We start from the raw sequence: 22,057 nt of genomic DNA on the forward strand, positions 1-22,057 counted from the left end.
AAAAAAAAAAAAAAAAAAGGAAAGAAAAGAAAAGAAAAGAAAAGAAAAGAAAAGAAAAGAAAAGAAAAGAAAAGAAAAGAAAAGAAAAGAAAAGAAAAGAAAAGAAAAGAAAAGAAAAGAAAAGAAAAGAAAAGAAAAGAAAAGAAAGAGTGGAGAAAACAAGTTGTTCCAGCCAGGAGAGGCTGGCACCACTGGCAGGTAGGCTGCCAAAGCAGTGACAGCACCAGAGACCTGCCTTCTTCTGCACGGCTTTTGTATCGGTGATTGTGGGAAAGTTTTGCAATCACCATAAGAAGGAAATCCAAGGTTTAAAAAAACATGTGGTGAAAGTGCTCCACTTCTTGGAGCAGGCAGCGCTTTGGCTGTGACGTTGCGCTGGCTCCAAGCCTGGAAGCCCTTGGGCACAGGAAAGAAACAGCCTGACACTGCTCTGACAAAAAGTAAGTGCTCTCTCTGCCTCTCGCTGTCTCTCAACACCCTCCCTCCCTGCTCCTTCCCATTTGTTAGTTAGTCGGTTTGTTTGTTCACTTGCGAGCTCCCAGTGCAGCCTCTCTGCACATCTCGTTTCCAGTAAGCTTGAAAGGCTTTATGTAAAGTGCAAAGGTACAATTCTGCAAATTCTTTTTCTTTTTCTTTTTTTTTTTTTTAAGGATAAGCACTGTTGGGAGCAGAGTATTTTATCCCTCCGTAGAAAAAACTATCAATTACCCTTGATTCATAAATTAAACCTTTTATTATTTTTCTTGCTTCATTTAATTTTCGATACCACTGGTGTCAATAATTCATTGGTTTGGCAAAGTTCAAATTCTCATAGAGTAGTTGTAGAAAATGTAATTGCTCAATTAGGTGTAAGAGGAGTGTTTCTGCAGTTTAACAATTTCTATGAGTTTCAGGTAGATTATTATGCCTGGCACCATAAATAAAACTTTCTATTTAAAATTAAATATATTGAAAAGAAAACCATGTCACTGATTTAGATACTGTTTATTTAACAGAGTCAGATGCTTCACAAAGTTAATCATCAGCAAAATACAAATCAATAAAGAATGTATTTGCTCTAGAGAAATCTGTCTTTCAGTTCCTATCCTGTAAGGATTGAGGTAAGTCTGACTTATCACATTTTAATTACCTATAGCTTACTTTTTTTTTTTTTGGAGCTGTTGAAGATGGTCTAAGGAAGGTTAGGTCCCTTCACAAATTTCATGTGTGCCTTAGTCTGAAATATACATGTTTGCTTCTCAGAGACCCCTCCTACTGGAGTAGGATTTGGAGCTAAAATCGACAAAATTCAAGTTAGAGTGCTTATGAGGCTTTATATCTCTTTATGAGACATAAGTGCGAATTTTCAGTCATTAGGAGTAACTTTTAGGGGATTATTGGGTTTTTTAGCGTGTTGTCCTTTCTGGCACAGGTAGGCATTTCTCAGGGAACCCAGGTAATCCTGGGCACCTTGCCTGGGAGAGCTGAACTCTGCAGAGGAACCGGGCGATGTTTGTGGGTTATCCTGAGACCCAGTCACATCCCATAACCCGGGTGTCAAAAAATCTCCCACAACACTTCGGTGGGCTCCACTCATGGGTCAGCTGGCCTCAGGGGCCTGCAGGAGCGAAACCTTGAAAGCTCCCTTGAAAGTGACGGAAACTGCATGGCATGTTTAAGATTCCAGGGTCTTGGGGCGAAAATGTTACAGGCCAATTTCTTGACATATATTCCTCTTTACTCCTTCGATATATGTGCAAATGTATATTGGAGCTAACTAGTTGATTTTGGTACTATTGCACCAGTTTTCCAAAAGACAAACCTGGCAATAGGTTTTTGTTTTTATTTATTATCTTGGTATTAGCTGCTTTCCCCTGATCAGCCTAACCTATACCAGCCAATGTATTTAAGATGACTCCTTAAATCAGAGCCAACTTTTAAACTAAAAAGTTTATCAGTCTTATAAAAATGTCTACATTTATTGTCTGTCCTGCAGGGAGCTTGTGAATGCTTGTGGATTTACAGATAGTAATTATTTGTTTCTTTTAATCTGTGGTCTCTTTTCTCTTCATATATCTTTACCTACGGTATTTCTTACCCTGTTTTCTCCTCTGTCATAATTTGTGGTCTTATTCTACAAACATTTATCTAATAAATAATGTTATTCATTCAAATGGTAGTGTTCACCAAGAAAATCAGAAATATAGTGGCAGAATCCTACTGGATCGTACCAAATGTCCACTTAGTCTGGAACAGTGATCAAAAATGGATATCTCAGAAAGAATTGGTTCAAGTGTGGTGAAGGTGTTTTTCTGACACACTGTCCTAACCTCTGGCTGCCTGGGACTTCCCTTTTCCACAGAGATTTCTGAAAATCTTCAGCGAGTCACCATCTATCTTTTCCATCTACCCAATAAAGTCCTGGAGCCTTTTAGAAATCAAGATGTCACAAATCAGGTGCACTAGTCCTTATTTAGTTACAGGAGTTACTTTGAACACTCTTTAATGTCCTTCCTGAGAAAAGATGTCAATGTGACAATATCTCAAGTGTTTTGCCACTGAGCATGTCTGAAAAACATTGGAACGTGCAATTCTTATGCCAATAATAGTCAAACATACCAATATTTTTCAAACAGGAAGGCCTACATATCAGACCTGGAGAAGAAAAATCATGGAGAGACCAATCCCTGCTGGCCAGCTTAAAGAAAAATCACTGTTCCAGGACGGCGATGGCAGCGCAGTTCCTGCCAAGACTCTGTGCCATAATTGTTCAAAACTAAAGGTATGGAAGAGCCCTCACCACATAATTCCTCTGGAACAATGAATTGCCATTTGAAGTCCTATCAAAATTCAGTTAGTTATGCGTGGCACTGTTTGATATTATATGTGTTGGGAAAAATGATCTGGGCTGCATCCACAGGGGGATGGAAGGGATTTGGGGCAGCAGGGGAGGGAGGGGATTCTGTCTTTCTGCCCTGCTCTGCTGAAACTCCACCTGCAGAGCTGCCTCCAGCTCTGGGGTCCCAGCACAAGGAGGACATGGAGCTGCTGGAGCCAGTCCAGAGGAGGGACACCGAGCTGATCAGAGGGATGGAGAAGCTCTGCTGTGAGGAAAGGCTGGGAGAATTGGGACTGGAGAAGAGAAGGCTCAGGGGTGACCTCATTTGGGGCTTCAAGTACCTGAAGGAGCCAACGAGAGAGATGAAGAGAGAATATTGACAAGGGCTTGGAGTGACAGGACAAGGGGGAATGGCTTCAAACTGACAGACCGTAGGTTTAGATTGGATATTAGGAAGAAATTCTTCCCTGTGAGGGTGGTGAGGCCCTGGCACCAGTTGCCCACAGAAGCTGTGGCTGCCCCATCCCTGGCAGTGTCCAAGACCAGTTTGGATGGGGCTCTGAGCAACCTGGTGTAGTGGAAGGTGTCTCTGACCCATGGAAGGGGCTGGAACTGGATGAGCTTTAAGATCCCTTCCAACCCAAACCATTCTGATTCTATGGTTGTGATTCCAAACCCATGGAAGTCAATAAATGTGCCCAGAAGTTAAAAAATGAGGTTGTTTTTTACTAACAGTTCATTTAGAGGTGTGCTATAGTTACAGTGGTAGTTACATATCTTTTGTTCATGGTTTTTAGAACAGGAGGAGAGGTAGTAAGATATACTGTGACATAAGTACCAGAAATTAACAATGTTATGCTTCAAGTTTTTCTCCTAAGGAAGGAAACAGCTGAACCTATATGTACTAGAAAGTTAGAAAGTGCATACCATCAATGTCAATTTTCCTTTGAAGTAGCGGAGTTTCTGGAGGCCACCCTGAAAAAGAAAGTAAAACCTTTTTTAAAGATAACAATAGGAAGATTCTCCTCAAAGAGAATTAGAATATGATTTTTGTGCTTCTTGAGTGGGTTGCTCAGGCATCCAGCCATAAAGCAAAAATTGTTACTTTGCAAACTCAGTTATTTTCTCTTTTCAGATATTTCTTGGAGCTCTAGCTTTTTCCTTTTTTGCCAAAGGATTTTCTGGAAGCTACATGAAGAGCATGTCCAGTCAAATCGAAAGGAGATTTGAAATCTCGTCATCGATTGTTGGCATTATTGATGGCAGCTTTGAGATAGGTACATGCACTTTCTTAGAAAGAGGATAAGTGTTTCTTAGTATGCTTCCTCTGCCAAAAGAAATCTGTATTTTTTTTGCTGCCTCTCTCTCCTGTTGATGCAGGTAACTTAATGGTGATGGTGTTGGTGAGCTACCTTGGACCAAGAGTTCATCGGCCAAAAATAATTGCTGTTGGGTGTCTCATCATGTCCGTAGGAGCTTTTTTGTCAGTGATGCCTCAGTTCTTAATGGGACGGTAAATATGGAGAGTTTTCACCTTATCTACTTGGTCATATGAGGTGATTTTTAGCATGCATCTGAGGTAAAAGCTTGACATAGTAGTTTCTTCCAGCTGTTCCAACAGGAAATGGGTGGATTTTTTAATATTGACTTTCTTATTTCCTCCCTGAAAGCTTACCTCTTGCTGCAAGTAAGCAGGAGAGAAACCTCAGATTTATACAGAACTTATACATAACTCAGGAAAAAGTGGGTTGAAATTTTCATCTGGGATGGATACGTATATACATACACGCACATAAACACACACACACACACACACACATATATATATATATATAAACTGTGTTCCCTTTTTTATATTTAAGTGAACTTTAATTAGATCCTGACAGAAAAAGTTTCTTTCTCCATGGTGGCTACTCATGATAAGCTCTTTAAAATGCTGAATATTTTCATCTAAACTTGGGGAGAATTAAGTATCTAAATACCCTATTCACATTAAAGCTATAACACATAGTTGTCAGATGCAGGTCATACCTTTCCAATCCTTTGGCATCCTTGCATCTGCCACAAAGGTAAGAAAGAGGTGTCGTTATGGAAAAACATCAGCTCTGTTGTATTGTACGTAGACAGATGTGGATGAACTCTGCCCCTGTCCTGCAGTCTAAAGAACAATCTCTGTAAGCAGATTTGTTGCTCTTTAGCTCAGGAAAATATCGGGGTTAGAATCATTAGAGCATTTGCAAATGGTATGAAGATACCTTTTTTTTTTTAAGCAAAGCACTGGAAATGGGCCTCCCCTCCACTCTGTGTGTGTGTGAAGCAGGGATGAATGTATGTGAACACAAGGCTCAGACACGCTTCCTGCAAAGCAAAATCTTTCATGTGTCAGTTGTATTTCACACAGTTGTTTTCCAGTTACAATTATGAAAGGATAACTGTTAGCATGGACAACTCCTCCACGAGTGTGTCAGCTTGCTCCCCAGCCAAGTCTGAGCCCCCTCCAGTCACAGATGCTACAGAAACGCTCAGCACAGTGATAAATGCTGGTAAGATAAAGCTCTGGTGCTGGATTCCCTTCTTCTGCTGTACACCCCTTTTCAATAGAAAACAGTAAAACCCCTGCTAGAAACCGTGATATATATAAACCCACCCTATAATGATTGTTAAACCCCATATTTTATGTTATTTTGCTGTTGCTGTAAAGCACTGTCAGAATTGCGCTCACAGAAATATAAATGTTTTTGGCCTGCAGGATGTGAGAAAACAACAAATTCCTATCTGTGGCTGTTTGTGTTGGTGGGGAACCTTCTGCGTGGGATTGGGGAGGCACCAATTATGCCACTGGGAGTTTCTTATATTGATGATTTTTCTAAAGAAGAAAATTCAGCATTTTACATAGGTAATGTACAAATGAGCGATTTTTGTGCTAGACATCCTGTTTTTTAACATTTCTGTACTCAAGCAAATACTCAACAAAAAAAAATTATCTGGAAAGTTTTGAGTTGTACAGTGACCAAAAAAAAACCAAAACAACAAACCAAAAAAACCCCAAACAGTGCAAAAGAGGTATCATATTTATTTTCTAGGGATAACTCCAGGATGGTCTTTTTGCCTTCCCTGAGGACCTGCTGTGATGAAGAGAAGCATAACCAAATATTCATTTTCTCAAAGTGCAAAGCCATATCTGTCTTATCTGGCATATCACCTTCAGAGAACCAAATTCTTTCTAATCCCTGTTTCACAGATAAGGAAATGATTCTCAATGTGAGGATCTGTAATGGAGTCACAACTAATTACAGTAATGGGAATTTGTTTTGGGAGCTCTTACCTGACTTTTTGAATTTTACATGCAGCACACTTCGAGTTGAAAGCTTTTTAAAGTCCCTATTTGCTGAAGGAAAAACAACACCTTGCCAGGGTGTTGTAACAAATCCTTTCTAATTGGGGGTTTGATCTTGTTTTGACGGCACATAACCTATTGCCCAAGACAGAGAGACTTACACCCAAGCTAATTAATTGGTTGGCAAACTGATTTAACAGCATGGGGTGTTTGTGTGGATGAGGGAGTTCAAGAACTGTGGCCTGAAGTCAATTTGGTGAAAATGAGCTGGTCAGAAACATATCAAGACACAGTTTCTGGAAGAGCTCAGTATGTAATGTTACAGGGTAAAGCCATAGCCAAAGTCTTTATTTGGGAATGAGGAAATCTGCAGGTTGAAGGTAATGGAAATTTGTGAAGCTGTCAAAAACAAGTATTCCATGCTGAAGTGATTCAGCAGTTATCCAAAATATTTGTAATCACCTCTGAGCTTCTGATTAAAGGTATTTCAAAAAGTTTAGCTGAATTTTTTTTCTTGTCAGAATCTAATCCAGGAGAGATTGAGACAGGATGGGGACTGCTGGGAAAGTGAGATCAAAAATATGAAGTAAACATGGAGAATAGCATGGATTCAGTCAAAATGGAAATTGGTTTATGCAAGAGAAATAAAGTTTATTATAATATTTCACTTTTACATTCAGAATAGCAGTTTTCAGTTACTTATTCCATTTTGGTGGACTGAGCCACTTTGCAAAAAAAGTGAAAGTTGAAGCAGTCTTTTCCTAGAATAGAAATTTCTAATCAGTGTTTTTATAAAATACAACATAAAAAAATATTGTCCTATAATAAATAAAGTCAGTCAAGCCTTACTGATGAATTTTGAGCATGAATCTCATTATTTGACGCTGAACAAGAAATCTCAGCTTTGTCTCTCCTTTTTCCTTTGTCCTTTGATGGTTTGTTGAGGAAGAATGTAGCTTGTTTTGAGGCAGAGACAGCATTTTCTTAATAGAATGAACTTAAATCATTCTGGTAGAGTTGTGGTGACAGCAATAATACCAGAGTTGCCATGGGAAGGAACAAGAATTTTAGCATATTTGTTAAGGTGTAACAATTAATTGCAGAATTATTCTCAGTGATAAGCTGAGCAATCACTCTAGTCAGAAGAGAGTTTGCAAAACCAACTCTCAGGAGGAAAATCTCGGCAGTAGAACACTATAGGATTTACAGAGCACAGTGCTGGATGTGGGCAAGAATTTACAGGCATTTGTAAAGAATTCCTGCTTTTCTAATGGAATGAAGCCTTCTACAACCTCAAGGTGCCAGTTCCACGCTAGAATTCAGAAATCCGAATTACTGAGCTGTATTTTGATCCTGTTACCTCCTCACAGCTAAACTTCAGCAGAACCACACAAGTGGCAAGGGAATGTGAGAACCGACGCTTGAATTCTTTTGAAGATATTTCCTTTTATTTTATGTCGATTGCCAGTAGCGGTCACCAAAATCAAATCGTGCTGTGTTTACGCACCCAGTCAGCAAAATGCAGTGCAGCTTCCTGGGTTTCTGGTAGCCTTCACAGCTTATTCATTTGCTCCTAGGAGCATCCCACCTCCTGATCTACACCACAGCTATGGTTAGGGCAGCTTGCACCTTATATTTTATTCTGTTCTTATATGGTATTGTCCAGGACATTCCATAATGGCCTGTGCCCCTCTCCTGCCTGCTCCTTCCTCCCTCATTTCCTCACCCTCCAGAGAGGAAGGTTCTCCTTGTCCATGCAGTGGGGTTTTTTTTGCTCATTCTCCCTTCTCTTCCAGGCCTGGTGAGATCCTCGGGCATGTTTGGGCCCACCCTGGGCTTCCTGCTTGGCTCCTTCTGTGCCAGTCTCTGGGTTGACATCGGCATCGTGGACATCGGTGAGGGACCCTGGGGTGGCACCAGAAGCCAGAAGGTGTAGGGGTGTAGGAACCTCCATGCCAGGAAGCACCTTCCCAGTTCACTTCCCCAAAAACAGGGGTTCTCTAGAGAGCTTTTCCTGCTCAAAAAATTGACATTTTGAGATCAGGTGTTGTAGCATGGTTGGAATAGCCCTTGAAAAAGACCCCTATGCCCATTGCAACATTTTTTATGCTTGCACACACTCTTGTTGCACCCTTGCTGTGCAGCTGAGAACAAATGATTGAATAAGAAGCCATCCCCCCTGTGAAAGGCTCGTGGACTCTTTCAACACTTAGCAAAATGTATGTTCTCTTAAAAACCATGCGGCAAAGGTTGCATCAAAGCTCATTTTGTTTTTCCAATCACTTAAAAGTCTCTAAACCCAGGGAAAATTTGGGGAAATTTGGTGAAAAACTGTAGAATTTGGGGATGGAGAAGGAGGGGACTCTGGGAAATTGAGAAAGGGAAGGGTTTGTTTTTTGTGGTAAGGGATCCTTTTGCTCATTCCCCCAGAGAGTATTGGAGGGTTGTGTTAAGGAAACAACACCATGGGTCTAAATGGACACATTTCTTTTTGAATGCATGGGAATGATTCCCTTCCAGGAGTGGGTCATTCACAACTTACCCAGAGAAGCTGTGGCTGCCCCATCCCTGGAAGTGTCCAAAGCCAGGTTGGATGGGGCTCTGATCAGCCTGGGATAGTGGAAGGTGTCCCTGCTCATGGCAGGGTGGTTGGAGTGGGATGAACTTAAAGGTCCTTTCCAACATAAAATATGCCATGATTCTATTTGAAACATAGAAACAATTAGTTTGAAACAAGCTGCATTTCAATTCTTCATATGGGACATCAATCACCTCTGTTCTGCTTTTTATATATATATATAATTATATATATAGTTAATGTGTAGTAATCTATAATAACTGATTTAACTTATTTTCCTGTTTTTCTGTATTTTATAGATGCCATCAGCATAAATCCTAAGGACACCCGTTGGGTTGGTGCCTGGTGGCTTGGATTGCTTATCTGTGGAGCAGTCAACTTCATTGCTTCCTTGCCTTTCTGGTTTTTGCCCTATTCCTTACCAAAAGAAGGAGAGAACGAAAACTTGAAGATTAGTCACTTGTCTGTTCAAGGAGATCACTGTAAAATAGGACCCCCAGCTCAGCCACAGTTAAAGTTCTCAGAGGCAGTAAAAGGTGAAAGATTATTGCCCAACTGTTTGCATATGAATTCTGCCGCATGGATTCATTGTGAGCTGAGCGTGGACTCACACAACCGTCAGCAAAATGCACATTTCTGCAGTGCAAATTATTGTAAAGACAAAAATGTCTTTAAATTTGACAAAAAATTGTGCTATTATAATTACATGCTAAGGGCAAGTTTCAGTCCTCTCCTGATGTCAGACAGCTCAAAACCCACTTTTGCTGTTTCTCTGAGCACCAGAGACCCTCAGTTCATAGCTGTGAGATGGTGTATTACAGCTACAATCCTATGATTATGAAGAGAGAGTGGGGAAAACATCCCATCCCTCGTTAATGACCGATCCATAGAGGGGAGGATGCTGCTGCTTCACTGAGGAAAATGTTCGGGAAGGAATCATGGAGCTCATTATGACTACACTGGATTTGTAGCTCCTGTGTATGAGCTCAGGGATGTTGAATTTATCTCATACAGTCAATACCAGATCCAACCAGCCGTTGCTTTTATTTTTATATTTTTATTATTAGACTCAAGGTTTTATTTGTATATATGAGCAGAGCTACAGCAGATGTGTTCTGAACTCTCACCTTTCAGGCAGCTGTGCCAAGAGCTAGACTACAGTCTAAATGCAGGTGTTTATGTTCACTTTAATGGATTTTAATATTCTAATCAAGGGTCACAGATATTATTCCAGCCTTTTCTGAAGGGGGGCAGGTGCTTCTGTTCTATAAACATCACTCTCATGTGCGGTTTTTGTGTGGATGGTGAAAGCTCCTGCTTTCAGAACCAGATTTTTACACCTGGTAGAGAGTCTTAAGACTCTGTTCAGACTTTGAGGAGGTATGTAGTGAACCTGAGCACCCCCGGAGAGGAGCCCTGTGCCGCACACCAGATAATCCAGGATCCCTGGTTCCCAGCCCAGCATCCACTGTGCTGTTTGGCCCTGCTCCTCCTGTAAGGCACGTGTGGGCAAGGAGGAGAACTCTCACTCGAGCAAGCGTGTGTTGTGTTAGGCACGGAATTACAACCTGCAGCGCAGCCAGTAATTAAATCAAAGCTAATTTCACTGTCTAAAGGATGCCAAAACAACTCTTCTCTGTGTTTAGCAGGGTGTACAGCATATACCTCTCCATTGCAGATTTCTTGCCAGCACTCAGGAAGCTGTTTGGAAATCCGATTTTTGTGGTGTTCATCTTCCTCACTATTCTGCAGTACAATTCCCTCGTTGGGATAATAACCTATGAGGCAAAGTTTATGGAGCAGCAATTTAATGTGTCAGTGGCAAAAGCCATCTTTCTAATTGGTAGGTACCTGACTTGTTTTCAAATTCCAGTATCAAAAAGGAAGCTTTTATTTGTTTTCTTGCCTTCTGTTTTAGAAGGAGCTTATGAGAACTTTTTTTGGTTAAAAAGAAAGCATGTAGTGGTTTCCTAATTTTCTTATTGTACGTAGAAAATGGATGTTAATTTTACTGTTAATTTTCCTACTGCTCCTAATTCAGTGAGCTAGAAGATTATTAAAGTGGTGTGGAAGTTTTTTTCATAGTAAGATTTGGGTTATGTGTCTGTTTTCATGAGTAAAACCACACATCAGACATCAGCTGCAACTAAGTAAAAATTAACGGGAAAAAAATTAAAATGTTAAATGAAATGTGTGATTTTTTTTTTTCTTTTCAGAGTAATATATTTGTGGGTATAAATGTTCTTTCATTTTGATTACAAATCCAAATTTTACAAGCAATAAGAATCCAAAATACAAAAGTTCAAGTCACTTGATTAATTTCAAAGCTCTTTTTCTATCTACCAGCTCCTTCAAAAAGAAGTACTTAGTAGTGTTCTACGAAGCAACAAGGCTGAAATATTATTCTTACAGTGATTGATATGGTCTCATAATCTGGGAGGAAAACCAGGCTATGTGAGGTCATTGCAGAACTGAGGTTGAATTACTTTAATCTGAAGACACAATGCCTTAGCTACAAATGTGGGAAGAACTTTCTTTCTCCTATGCTGAGAAAATTTTACAGAAATGACCAGGAAAAGCCACCAAGAGTAAAGCCAGAGAAAGGCAAAGCCCTCCCAATAACACCTTGTAAAACCTCTCTGTTCCGCAAGTACATGTAAGGGCTGGTGTTTGTGAAATACTGAACTGATTAAATCGAAATGCAAATCATCTCATTATTCACTCTCAGATTGAAATGGAATCCAGTGCAGAACCAGATGCAAATTCCTTTTATGTTCCATTTTGGAGACTTTTTTTGTAGGTTTCATAAAGTTTTATATTTTATTTTATATGAAGTGTGTATGAGTTAAGACATTATCATTTACTCCAGTTTCTAACGGGCACCTGTATGGGTTTTATTATATCTACATACTAACAACAATATAGCAAAAATGCAGCAAATATTGAGGAACTGAGCTTTCTAAAGTCATAATATGATTTAAAAAAGAAAACGGGGACATGAAATTACTAGAAGGCTATATAAATTTTTGAACCTCAAATAACCACCCCAAAAATAGGTATCTGATGTTTTCAAAATTCTAAATATTTATTTTTTATATTTATTCTAAAACAGTCACAATGCAAGTGAGAGCATTTACCATTTTTCTTATCCTCTATTTGCAGGTGTGGTACTCTTACCCATCACAATCCTGGGGATGTTTTTGGGAGGCTTCCTGATCAAGAAATTCAAGCTTCACATAACTGAAATGGCCAAGTTTGCATGCATCACCTTTATAGTGGCATATTTGCTGAACCTCTTGTACTTCACGTGCAGCTGTGAGGTCCTCCAGGTGGCCGGTCTGACGGCGCCCTACTCTGGGTTTGTAATCCCTCAGGTTTGGGGTGGTTGAGTCATTTGTCACAGCTGCTCCTTTGGGAGTGATGCAAGGAAGAAAATCCTAGATTTTGAGACAGATTCTTCAGCTGAAGTCGTACTTAAAGCTGGGGATAGGGAAAAATATAACAATTTTATTTTCCAAGTTTTGTTTAAACTGGACTTTTTTTTTTTTTTTTCCTAAATTCTCTATTTCTTTTTCCTAAATTCTCTGTTACTGACAGCAAACCTATATATTCTGGCAAATTGCTAAAAAAGAATAACATTTTAAAGGATTAAACTGAACCCAGCAGGACTTGCTGCATTTTTAGTTCAGACAGAAACTCAGTGTTTTGAAACTGAGCCTATGCTCAGGGAACTATTTAAGTTATCTTGGTGAACCTGATGTCCAGTTCAACTTTGAGCTTGGTTTTTGCCATGAAAATATTTCAGAGGTTTGTGCAGTGGAGATAACCCTGGCTGAGTGCAATACCTGATACCACAGAGTGAATTAAAAATAATCATGGACAGCAAGAGAGCGTATATTGAAAGAGCATTTACAGTTCCTCCAGGAGAACTGAGTCTGGAGAATTTAGCACATGTTAGGATTGCTCCTGGTTAAGTGACTCATTTAGTATTTTACCTATTTAACACTTTATACTTCGAAGACAAGCAACAGCCTAATGAGGGCGAAATCTCTCATTTATCTTCTGTTCTAGGAGACTTAGGGGCAATGTAGCCCACTTAATGTGTGCTTTTGGCTGAGGGAAGGAAGAGGGAGGAAGAAAAGGCAGATTTTGAACATTTTTACCTTTGTGATTGACTTCAAAGCAAGGATGATTTGTAGATGGTGGGCTCCTAACACTTTCTGGAAACTGAGCACTGCCAGCCTGTGCTTGGAGTGTCCTGATAGAGTGACCTGGATCCAGTGAAAAAATGTCAAGTACATCTTGCTGTTTTGGTTTTATGTAGTTTTACATCCCCACCTCTCTCACCTGGATATGGTATGAGCTGAGGAGAAGTATGGTATTTTCTGGGGCCATGTCTCTGTGATTAGAGGCTCTAGGTTGGGTTTTCTTTTTATTGGGGTGAGCTTTCAAATGCAAAAGTAATACCAAATATTCCCACCCAGCCTTTTTACTTCCATGCCTTTTCAATGGCAATCCATAGTAGTGTTAACACTTAATAAAAAATTCCCAACAGAACTTTGTTTTAGCTGAAATCACTTCAGTGTCCATATGAGAGCTTCACAGTGCATTGTCTGGTAGCAGATATCTGCCCATTGTGATTGCTTCACTTTCTCCATGTTTTTCCCGCCTACTCCCTATTTTTTTTTTTTTTTTTTTAATTTTAATAGAAAATTCTGCTAAATAATCCCTTAATTTCCCTCTGCTGGCCTCCAGGATGAAGCACCTTTCCTCCAGCAAGCACACCTACATGGCCAGCTGCAATGCTGAGTGCAGCTGCAAGGTGGACCAGTGGGACCCTGTCTGCGGGGATAATGGGATCACATACATGACAGCCTGCTTTGCAGGGTGTAAATCATCATCTGGCACAGGAAGGAATATGGTAAATATCCCAGCAGGGAGATGACTGTGCAATAAGACAAGGAGCAATGGCTTTAAGTTAAAAGAGGGCAGCTTTAGACTAGATATAGGGATGACATTTTTATCAACAGCAAAGCTATTTCTTCAACTTCAAATAATCCTACCTGAGCAAGACTATTAAAATCACTAAGTTTGCAGTAGAGTGTGCAAATGCTTCTATCTTCTGGCAGTAGCAGAATTGTCTTCATTGACAATACTGAAAGAGACAAGCAGCATTGTCAGGCTTGTATTTATAAAATCCCATCAATATCAGCTGGCTTTGCTTCAGGAAAATTGACCTTCAAACCCGTGTCTCCTGCTAACTTCAAAGCCCACAATCAATCCAGCACCAAATGCTGTTTAAGCATATAATGATATATATGCATGACGGCATATTTAATCTACACGTCTATTTTTTCTTCTTGTTGTTGTTACTGATCTTCTTCACGGGATATCTGAGCAGAATGGCTGGACAGCAGTTCATATCTGATTTTGATAGCTTTGACCCATTTAAAACATGCAGAGCACCTTCTGTTCTAGCAGTAGCATGGCTGAAACTAGAATTCCAGTTGCTTTGTGTCTCTGGAGCAGCTCAGAGAGGCTGGAGCATATCAATGACCTGGCCATCAGTCTGCAGAGATGATTACAGAAATTCTTTCAGCATCAAGAACAGCCTGGCTGGTTATAGGGAGTGAAAAATCTAGCTGCTGAAAGGGTTGTTTATTGCTGCTGAATTCTAAATAAATAAATTCTTCTTCTCATCCTCTCCTTTCAGGTGTTTCACAATTGCAGCTGTGTGGAAGAGCAAGGACTCGGGCTTGGCAATTCCTCTGCAGTTTTGGGACAATGCCAAAGAGAAAGCTGTACCAAAGCCTTTCCCTATTTTTTAGCATTACAGACTGCATGTGCATTTATTTTAGCCTTAGGAGGCACTCCTACATACATGATTATGTTTAGGTGAAATATTTTACCTTACCTTGACCGTAAATCTTGGGGGAAGAGAAGCAGAAAATGTTACCTACTATTTCATTCCTGCTTTGAGGAATGGCATGTGGATCAAATTGTGCCCCTGAGGATTTGCCTGTACTCTGAAATCCAGCTCTTTTTAGGGACAGAGCAAAATATCTATCCAGAAATTTAATTCTAATTTGATGCTGAGTAGATACTTTGGTGATGAAAGGGGGGGCATTATGCTGATCCTGAATGCTGGGTTTGAATCCTAGTGATAGGGATGCTTTTACCAGAGCATTGGACTTGAAATAAGATGCAATGTTAAGCCACAGCCAATGCTGTTCACATTATTCAGAGAAAAACTGGTACCTTTGTTAAGCCTTGTGGCCTCACAATGTCTTCTGTGTTAGAAGAAGTTTGATACTCCCATATTTTTGGTCAGCTGAGAGACGCAGAATTATAGCAGGATTTTTTTTTTTTTTTTAATTTTCATTCCTTCAGTTGGAAAGCAGCACCACTATTTTATGTTCAGAAGAAGAGACAATGTTCTGTGCCTGCCATGTGGAAGTGTCCTTACCCCCCTGCTCCCAGGGGAATCACAATCACGGTGGTCAGTGCACGTGGCTAAATAACTTGGCCAAGCTGCTTATGTCCTGCAGCATTTCTAACCATAGTGCATGCCTGGGTTATGGACAAGGCTCACTCTGCTGGCCAGTTTTCAAACCTTAATATGTATAATGAGAAGCCTTTGATGTTGTTGCTGAAGAGACAACATACTGGTATATAAACTCCAGTGCAGGGAGCAGGCAAGGCTCCCGCCTGCCCTTGTGCCAGCTCAGAGCTCCCCTCTGGTTTCTGTCAATTCTTCCAGCTCACCTGGTGGACACAGGCTGCTTTCCACCGGTAGGAACGAAGTGCTTTTATAGCCAGGTCACCCACATTCACTGCCTCTCTGTAAAATGCTGGAGGCAGGGGTGGGTTCAATCTAACAAGGACTTCACACCCTTGTTCCCATCACTGTCCAGAGCAGCCCCTCATAGAGCCAGGCATCTGCTTGGAGCTTAACTTATGGGCATGAACTGCCTTGTTTTGGTCAGTTCACTTTAATGTCCCTGTGCATCGTCTCCCAAAAGTATTTACACCCCGTTTCCCTTTGGTTCAAGATGAGTTTCTGTAGATTCTTCCATTCATTTCAATGAGTGTTCTTCTGCAGGAGGAGACTCTGCATCTGAACTTTAACCCTGGTGGGTGTTTTCAGCCAGGGTTCGAGTGGGCTGTGCTGGGTGAGCCACAGCTCTCTCGCAGTGGGGCATGTGCAGGTGCTCACAGCATGACTGTAGCTACATTACTCTGCTCATCAACACGCTGTTTTTGCTTCCTTTCCAGATCCGTTTCACCAGACCTGAAATCCTTTGCTGTTGGGATAGAAACTTTGGGTGGTAGAGTACTAGGTAAGAATTAATCTCTGTGGTTTTCAAGAGGGTAGCCAAAGGAGCCAAAGAGGTTGACCAAAGTTAGCCATTGCAACGCCCTTGCTCCAGAGAAAAACAGAAGAAATTTTCCAAAATTTTTCTTTGTAAGGTGACTATACATTTCAAAATATTTGGAGAAGCTTGCTACATATTTCCTGGTATGTATTTACATTATTAAGATTATCTCTTAATATTTTTCCTCTACACTGAAAATAAATTAGGCAAAGGAAGGAGATTTCATTTTACTTCTGAGTTTCTTTTATTTTTTTAATTGTGGACACAACTACCTGAACTTGATCAGTCTGCACATCCTTAACGCCCATCCTCCCTTTTGCTGACCATTACTCACTTAAAGCTCCCATGCACATTGCCTAATATTTTGTTTCTTGAGTTTATCTGCAATAAACAATCATTTAAGTACTCAGACACATAGTCTGCCCTGCCTCAAGCAAACCTCGCCTCATTTTCCCTTGTTTGCCAATTTTGAAATCTCCGCCTTGCAGACAAGCCCAAGTAGTCATTTGGATCTCTTTTCCTATCTGCATATTCTAGCTGAACACTGCAGAGAATCCATCTTCTATGAGACAGTTAACTTCACAAAATTGCACACTCTCCCTCAACTAGCTTACTGATGATATTATAATATTATTGTCTGTCTAAAATAAATTCTTTCAGTGCTACATAAATAACACACTTATTACCCAGTTTCTGTGGAGGAAGCGCTTAATTTCCTCCCTTTGCACTACACTAATCACCTTTTAATGGCAAACTGTTGTGTAAGATCTGAAAAGAAACATCAATATACATAAATATTAATAAGTAATGGCATGTAATTCCACACCAGGGATTGCAAAAGAAATGTTGGTTATATTATTTTTTTAAACAAGAGAAGTTAAGCTTCTAATAAAAACACCATTAAAGGGAATTGCTAGCATTTCCCTTGCTGGATATTATTAAGCTATAATCGTCCATAGTTTCAATTCCCTTTAAGTACTTGCATAAGTATTTTCACAAATCTTGTCCTCTCAAAGCTGGAACTGGGATGTTTAGTCCCATTCCATGCAGGCATAATTAAAAAAACCTGGAGATTCACTTCCTCATTTCTTTACATGTCTTTTAAACGATGAGATCTCCGTGTCTGAGACCATGAAATGAGAATTTTTTTGCAGGAGGACTCCCAGCCCCTATTTATTTTGGTGCCTTGATAGACAAGACCTGTTTGAAATGGGGGACAAAAAGCTGTGGGGGATCTGGATCCTGCCGAGTGTACGACACAAATGAATTCAGGTAATCCTCGTCAGGGTTTGGGAATCGGGGCAGCAAGGACAGAGGTGGATTTTCCTCATGTCAACTCTCTATAGACTGATTGGGGTCTAACAGCACCACAGCTCCTTACTTTGACTAGACCTTAACAGGTAAATAAGTCAATTTTTATTCAATCTGACATCTAAAACTGCAGGGCACTGCCTTAAGCCACGAGAATTAGTTCTTTTGTTGTAGTCTGCAGTGAATAGTTGAATAAGTGCACTGTGGCGCTTTGGCTTTGTGGGATGCTGAAAAACTGTGGAGTACGTGTGGCTCTGCAGATTCTCCCCCTCATCCCTCATATATTTGCTTCCTATTGTATAAGACAGCTCACAAAATCCACTTGGACTTTCCAGGACACGAATGACTGAAGAACTGTGGCCAGGAGCACTGAGTGTGCCAGCGAGGGGCTGGGGAAGGACAGGGACAATAGGCAAAAAGCCCCAGCTCCCCTTTTTTCAGCCCTAAAATAAAGTCTGCTGAATGGCAGCACACTCCAGACATTTCTGCTTTAAGTCTAAGACCTGATCAGAGTCTGTCTGGGGCTAAATATCATGAGGTTGTTTGCTTTCTGCCTTTTATTTCTTATTTTAAAACGTGAAAAAATACCTGGCTGAGAATGGACGGTCTTGTCAAACTGCTCTTTATATCTTACTTGGTTCCATACAGAACTGGAAAGTTTTATTAATATAAATGTATTTTTTTCTCCCTTTTTCCCTAGGAATGTCTATCTTGGCCTCATCGCAGGACTGCGGGCAGGATGCTGTCTCTTGTACATTGTGCTCTCCGCTTTAATTATGAAACGCTTCAAACCAGATGGAAAAGAGATGACAGATATTAAAAATGCAGAAAGACCAATCAGCAAAGAACTAGATACTGGCAACAAAAGAGAAATTCTTCCTGGTTCAAGAACCTCAGAGGAGAGTGAGGAAACTTATATGTAAAAAAGAAACAAGGTCTTTCGTAACTTTGCCTACTCTTCAGTTTTTCTGAGCACAAAAGGAGTCTAATTACTGACTTCAACAACTAGTTTACATTTGGGGAGTTCCAAAAATATCTTTGAACATTGGCTTTTTATTTGCTTTACCTTATCTTCTTCCTTTTCTCATCTGAAACAACAATAAGGGGAAAAGGTGTTCAAAATTTTGGGGAACTCTCCCATCCTCCTGCTCTCAGTCCCTTTCTAGACCAACAGTAGGACAAGCCAAAATTTTGCAAGTGCCATAAATGTGATCATGATTGAAAAACTCAAGAAGAAGAAATCCACAATAAGCTGCTTTGACACTTTTCACTGAGTTTATTTCAAGTCCTCTTGCTCTGTATTTAGTCCTACAGCTCCACGTGGCAAATCAAGTTGCACTTGGGCTTCTTTGATGGCCTTTGCTGTGTGGGGTTCATGACCAGAGCTCGTCGTTCCAGACTTGGTCCCATGGCCAGGTGAGACCCTGGGGGCTCTCAGTGAGCACCCTTGGAACTCAAACTGCCCTACAGCTCCGGGGTTTGGCTTGGAAGTGCTAAACAGTCAAAGCGGAAAGCAAATGAAGAAAGCGGTGTGTTAATTTTTGCAGCACATCTCAGTAACGGGTTTGAGAAATATTACTCTGAACAGATGCAATAAAGTGATAGGTGTTTAAGCTTCTTTGATTTTTTTTTTTTTTCCTGGTGTTTGTGTGGAGGGAAGGGAGGGCATTTTTATCCTAAGGACCACTGTATTTGTACCACAGATATATGTGTATATAAATTCCCTTCCTTGTTCAAGTAAACAAAGTTTTTCCTTCAGTAAGCCTTGAAATACAGTACTGAATACTTGAAAATTCACAGATTTTCACAGGGAGCTTTGTCCAGGGAAAAGCTTTATTAAAGGAAGCTTGCAAGACTTATTAAAAGGGGAAAGAAATCTCTAGAAATGCTATTAGTGTGATTTTTTTTTTTCTTGACAGCTCTCAGCATCTACCTTTGCAACTGAACAAAACTTACTTAGTCAGATCACTTTAGATTTTGTCTCCATCACCACAGGCATTTTGCTTTATTTTCTGGAGGGTATCTCTTCTCCCTGTAATTTTGTGCAGAAACCGAAAACTAGGAAACAAAATTTCTTTCCAAATTTTAAGTTTCCTTAGGCTATGGAAAAGTGATAATAGACAAAGAAAATCTACCACATTTTGTCTGAGAAAGTAGCAGATTAGAGGGCTAAAGAGAGGGATTCTCCATATTAAATGATTTTCTGACCTTTCTTCCAGCATCTGCCCCATGTAAGTGCAAGAACAGGGATGGGAAAAGGGTTGGTGTGATACTCCCTGAAAGGAAGTTCCTCATATCCTCGCCTTTGGGGATGGAGTTATTTGAATTTTGTTGCTTAAAGACAATGATGAACATATTTAGATTTTACATTTTACATTCACAGCTGTGGTTATAAGCTTCCAGCAGATATGGGCAAGGTGTGTCTATTACAAGAAATGAAATGAAGAGCACTCTAGTACAGAAGATATCAATAGTGCATCCAGGTCTGGAAATTATTAAAGAAAAATCCAAGTTGCAGCAACCTCAGGAACTGTACACAGAGAAAATCATGGTGTGTCATTCTTCATCTGTATTTTAACATTGAATGAATGCCTTGGCGGTTCCAGAAAACTCCTGGTCTGCGCCAGACATAGAGTCAGTCAGGTGACTCACACTAACATAATTTACATCATTCCCCTTTTACTTCTGTTGTTTGGGTATTTATTTCTGTACATTGTGCTGTTGGGTTTGTGATTTTTTTTTTTTTCCTTTTAATATTATAGGTGTTTTTTTTTTTTTTTTTTTTTTTTTGACAGGAGCATCTTGATTTGCCCAGCAGGTAACGTTTTATCAAAGGTGTGTTGATAATTGATGTCAGACTGGAAATGAGATTCTGGTCAGATCTGATGATTCATGCCCAGATATTTACCCCAGATGAAACTCAGCAGAATGAGGTTTTTTCAAACAAATAAGAATTAATATCATTCTTCATAACAGTCCCAAATCAATAATAGCACAAGCCCTGCCACGGGTAGTTTTAAATGAGCCTCTCACTCAATATTCTGACAACTCCAAGGCTCTTTCACTTCCCTGTGTTTCTAACATGTACTGTTTTTTAAGTGCAATTATAGCACTCTCCTGTGAACAGAAGGTAGAATTTTCTTCAAGGGAACAGCTTGTACTTCAACAACCAACTTGTACAGAACGTGCAAAAAATTAAATAGGTGGTCAACCAAGCGGCATTTTCCAAAAGCTTTTTATCTCCTTGCTTCTCACAAGAGAGAAGAAGTAAAAACATTCTCCCTTCTAATTCCTCCTGCTCCAAAGGCAAGGCTTGACCAGCCTCAGAGGCAGCGGGGGCCCTGGGACTCTGATTTGATTGCAAAATCACATTACTGACTCCAGGGTCAAAACTGGTGTATTCGTCCTATGTGAGAGCTGTAACGTCTCTGAGCTCTGCCACTGGGAAAATCCTCCAGGAAAGAAGAAAAACCTGTTGTCTTCCAAGTTCATAAGAGAAACTGTTAACCAAGAAAGCCATTTTAGAGGCAAATTTGCAACCCTACCAAACCAGGCATGCTTTCAAGTAGAGACTACAAACCATGTATTTTAGGGATCATTATGGAGAGCTTGATGGGCCATAAATCATGGTAAGTCCACTAAAATCAAAGGACAAATAAAGAAGGCTGTGAGTTCTCATCAGCCTGTGGGAGATTTAAGGGCATGAGCCTTGTGTTTACCCAACTCTTCTCTGAGGATATCAAAAAGCTCTTTAGTGGCATTTTCAAAGTCCTCCTGTCAGAATAACTACACAAGACAGAAGACAGCTCAGTTATCTGGCATTTCTTTGCTTTTAGATATACAACCAAGCAGACCATAATGACCTATGACTGCTTGTTTTTATGATGTTTTCTAGTTGTTTATCAAAGGAATAGAAAAAAAAAACCCCAGCATCCCTAAACCCACAGTTTTCTGTATGCATTAGGGTCACGTACTCTACAAAAACCAAGCCCTCCTATGGTTTTTTGTCTCCATTATCAACAACTCCTGCCTTCCCTGGCACAAAAATAAGTTGGGAATAAGTAGTAGTTGTTGCAGAATAAACAGAAAATACCTCGGGCTGTCAACTTAAATTTAAACCATTCAAAATATTTTTATAACATAAGAGACAGATAATATTAGATTTATTCTACCAGTTTTCACTGTGGAGTATATTGTCATTTTGCCTTCCCCAAGTCTGAAATATGGTCAAAGTTTTTTTCAGCTGAAACTGTTAATATGAGCTGAAACACATGTTTCTTGATTATTTTTCTCCAGTGTTACTTCCTATTTAATTCATGTATTTATTCTGAACTGCATAAATATAACTAAATCACAGTTCAGTTTGGGGCTTGTTTTCCAATGGGACCAAGTGCTGGGGTTTTTTTGGTTAGGTGTTCTAAACATGCTGCAATGTGATTACTACTTTTAGTAAAAACTGAAGTAAGTCTTGAGTGGTTAAGAATATCAGAAAGCAACAAGTCATCAGATTTGTGTAGATCAGTTACTTGAACTTAAATGAGTGGTAATAAAGTAATTGTTACAAGAGAAATACAGGTTGTGACAAAATATTCTGGTGGAATCCTTGAGATTCGGTCAGAAAAAATTTTGCAGGAAAA

The 22,057-nt window shown here is 40.0% G+C and overlaps 1 protein-coding gene across 1 annotated transcript; it reads left to right on the forward strand.

Moving 5' to 3' along the window:
- The first annotated feature begins 319 nt into the window (after positions 1-319).
- On the forward strand, positions 320-18,976 carry LOC120751660 (solute carrier organic anion transporter family member 1C1-like). The gene is made up of 16 exons (XM_040061839.1): positions 320-440; positions 996-1,100; positions 2,616-2,761; positions 3,954-4,095; positions 4,199-4,331; positions 5,231-5,361; positions 5,568-5,714; positions 7,952-8,050; positions 9,033-9,269; positions 10,412-10,576; positions 11,896-12,091; positions 13,489-13,654; positions 14,447-14,628; positions 16,009-16,073; positions 17,264-17,381; positions 18,121-18,976. The coding sequence occupies exons 3-16, from the start codon at positions 2,651-2,653 to the stop codon at positions 18,341-18,343; spliced, it is 2,115 nt and encodes a 704-aa protein (XP_039917773.1). The 5' UTR covers positions 320-440; positions 996-1,100; positions 2,616-2,650; the 3' UTR covers positions 18,344-18,976.
- The last annotated feature ends 3,081 nt before the right edge of the window (positions 18,977-22,057 follow it).

The sequence above is a fragment of the Hirundo rustica genome, chromosome 4 (genome assembly GCF_015227805.2).
Source record: "Hirundo rustica isolate bHirRus1 chromosome 4, bHirRus1.pri.v3, whole genome shotgun sequence".
NCBI classification, from domain to species: Eukaryota; Metazoa; Chordata; class Aves; order Passeriformes; family Hirundinidae; genus Hirundo; species Hirundo rustica.

Excerpts from the sequence above, each read along its gene's own strand:
- LOC120751660 (XM_040061839.1), top strand. The coding sequence starts at position 2,651 with ATGGAGAGACCAATCCCTGCTGGCCAGCTTAAAGAAAAATCACTGTTC. Across the intron at positions 4,096-4,198 it reads TGATGGCAGCTTTGAGATAG|GTAACTTAATGGTGATGGTG; the intron begins GTACATGCACTT and ends CTGTTGATGCAG. Across the intron at positions 4,332-5,230 it reads CCTCAGTTCTTAATGGGACG|TTACAATTATGAAAGGATAA; the intron begins GTAAATATGGAG and ends GTTGTTTTCCAG.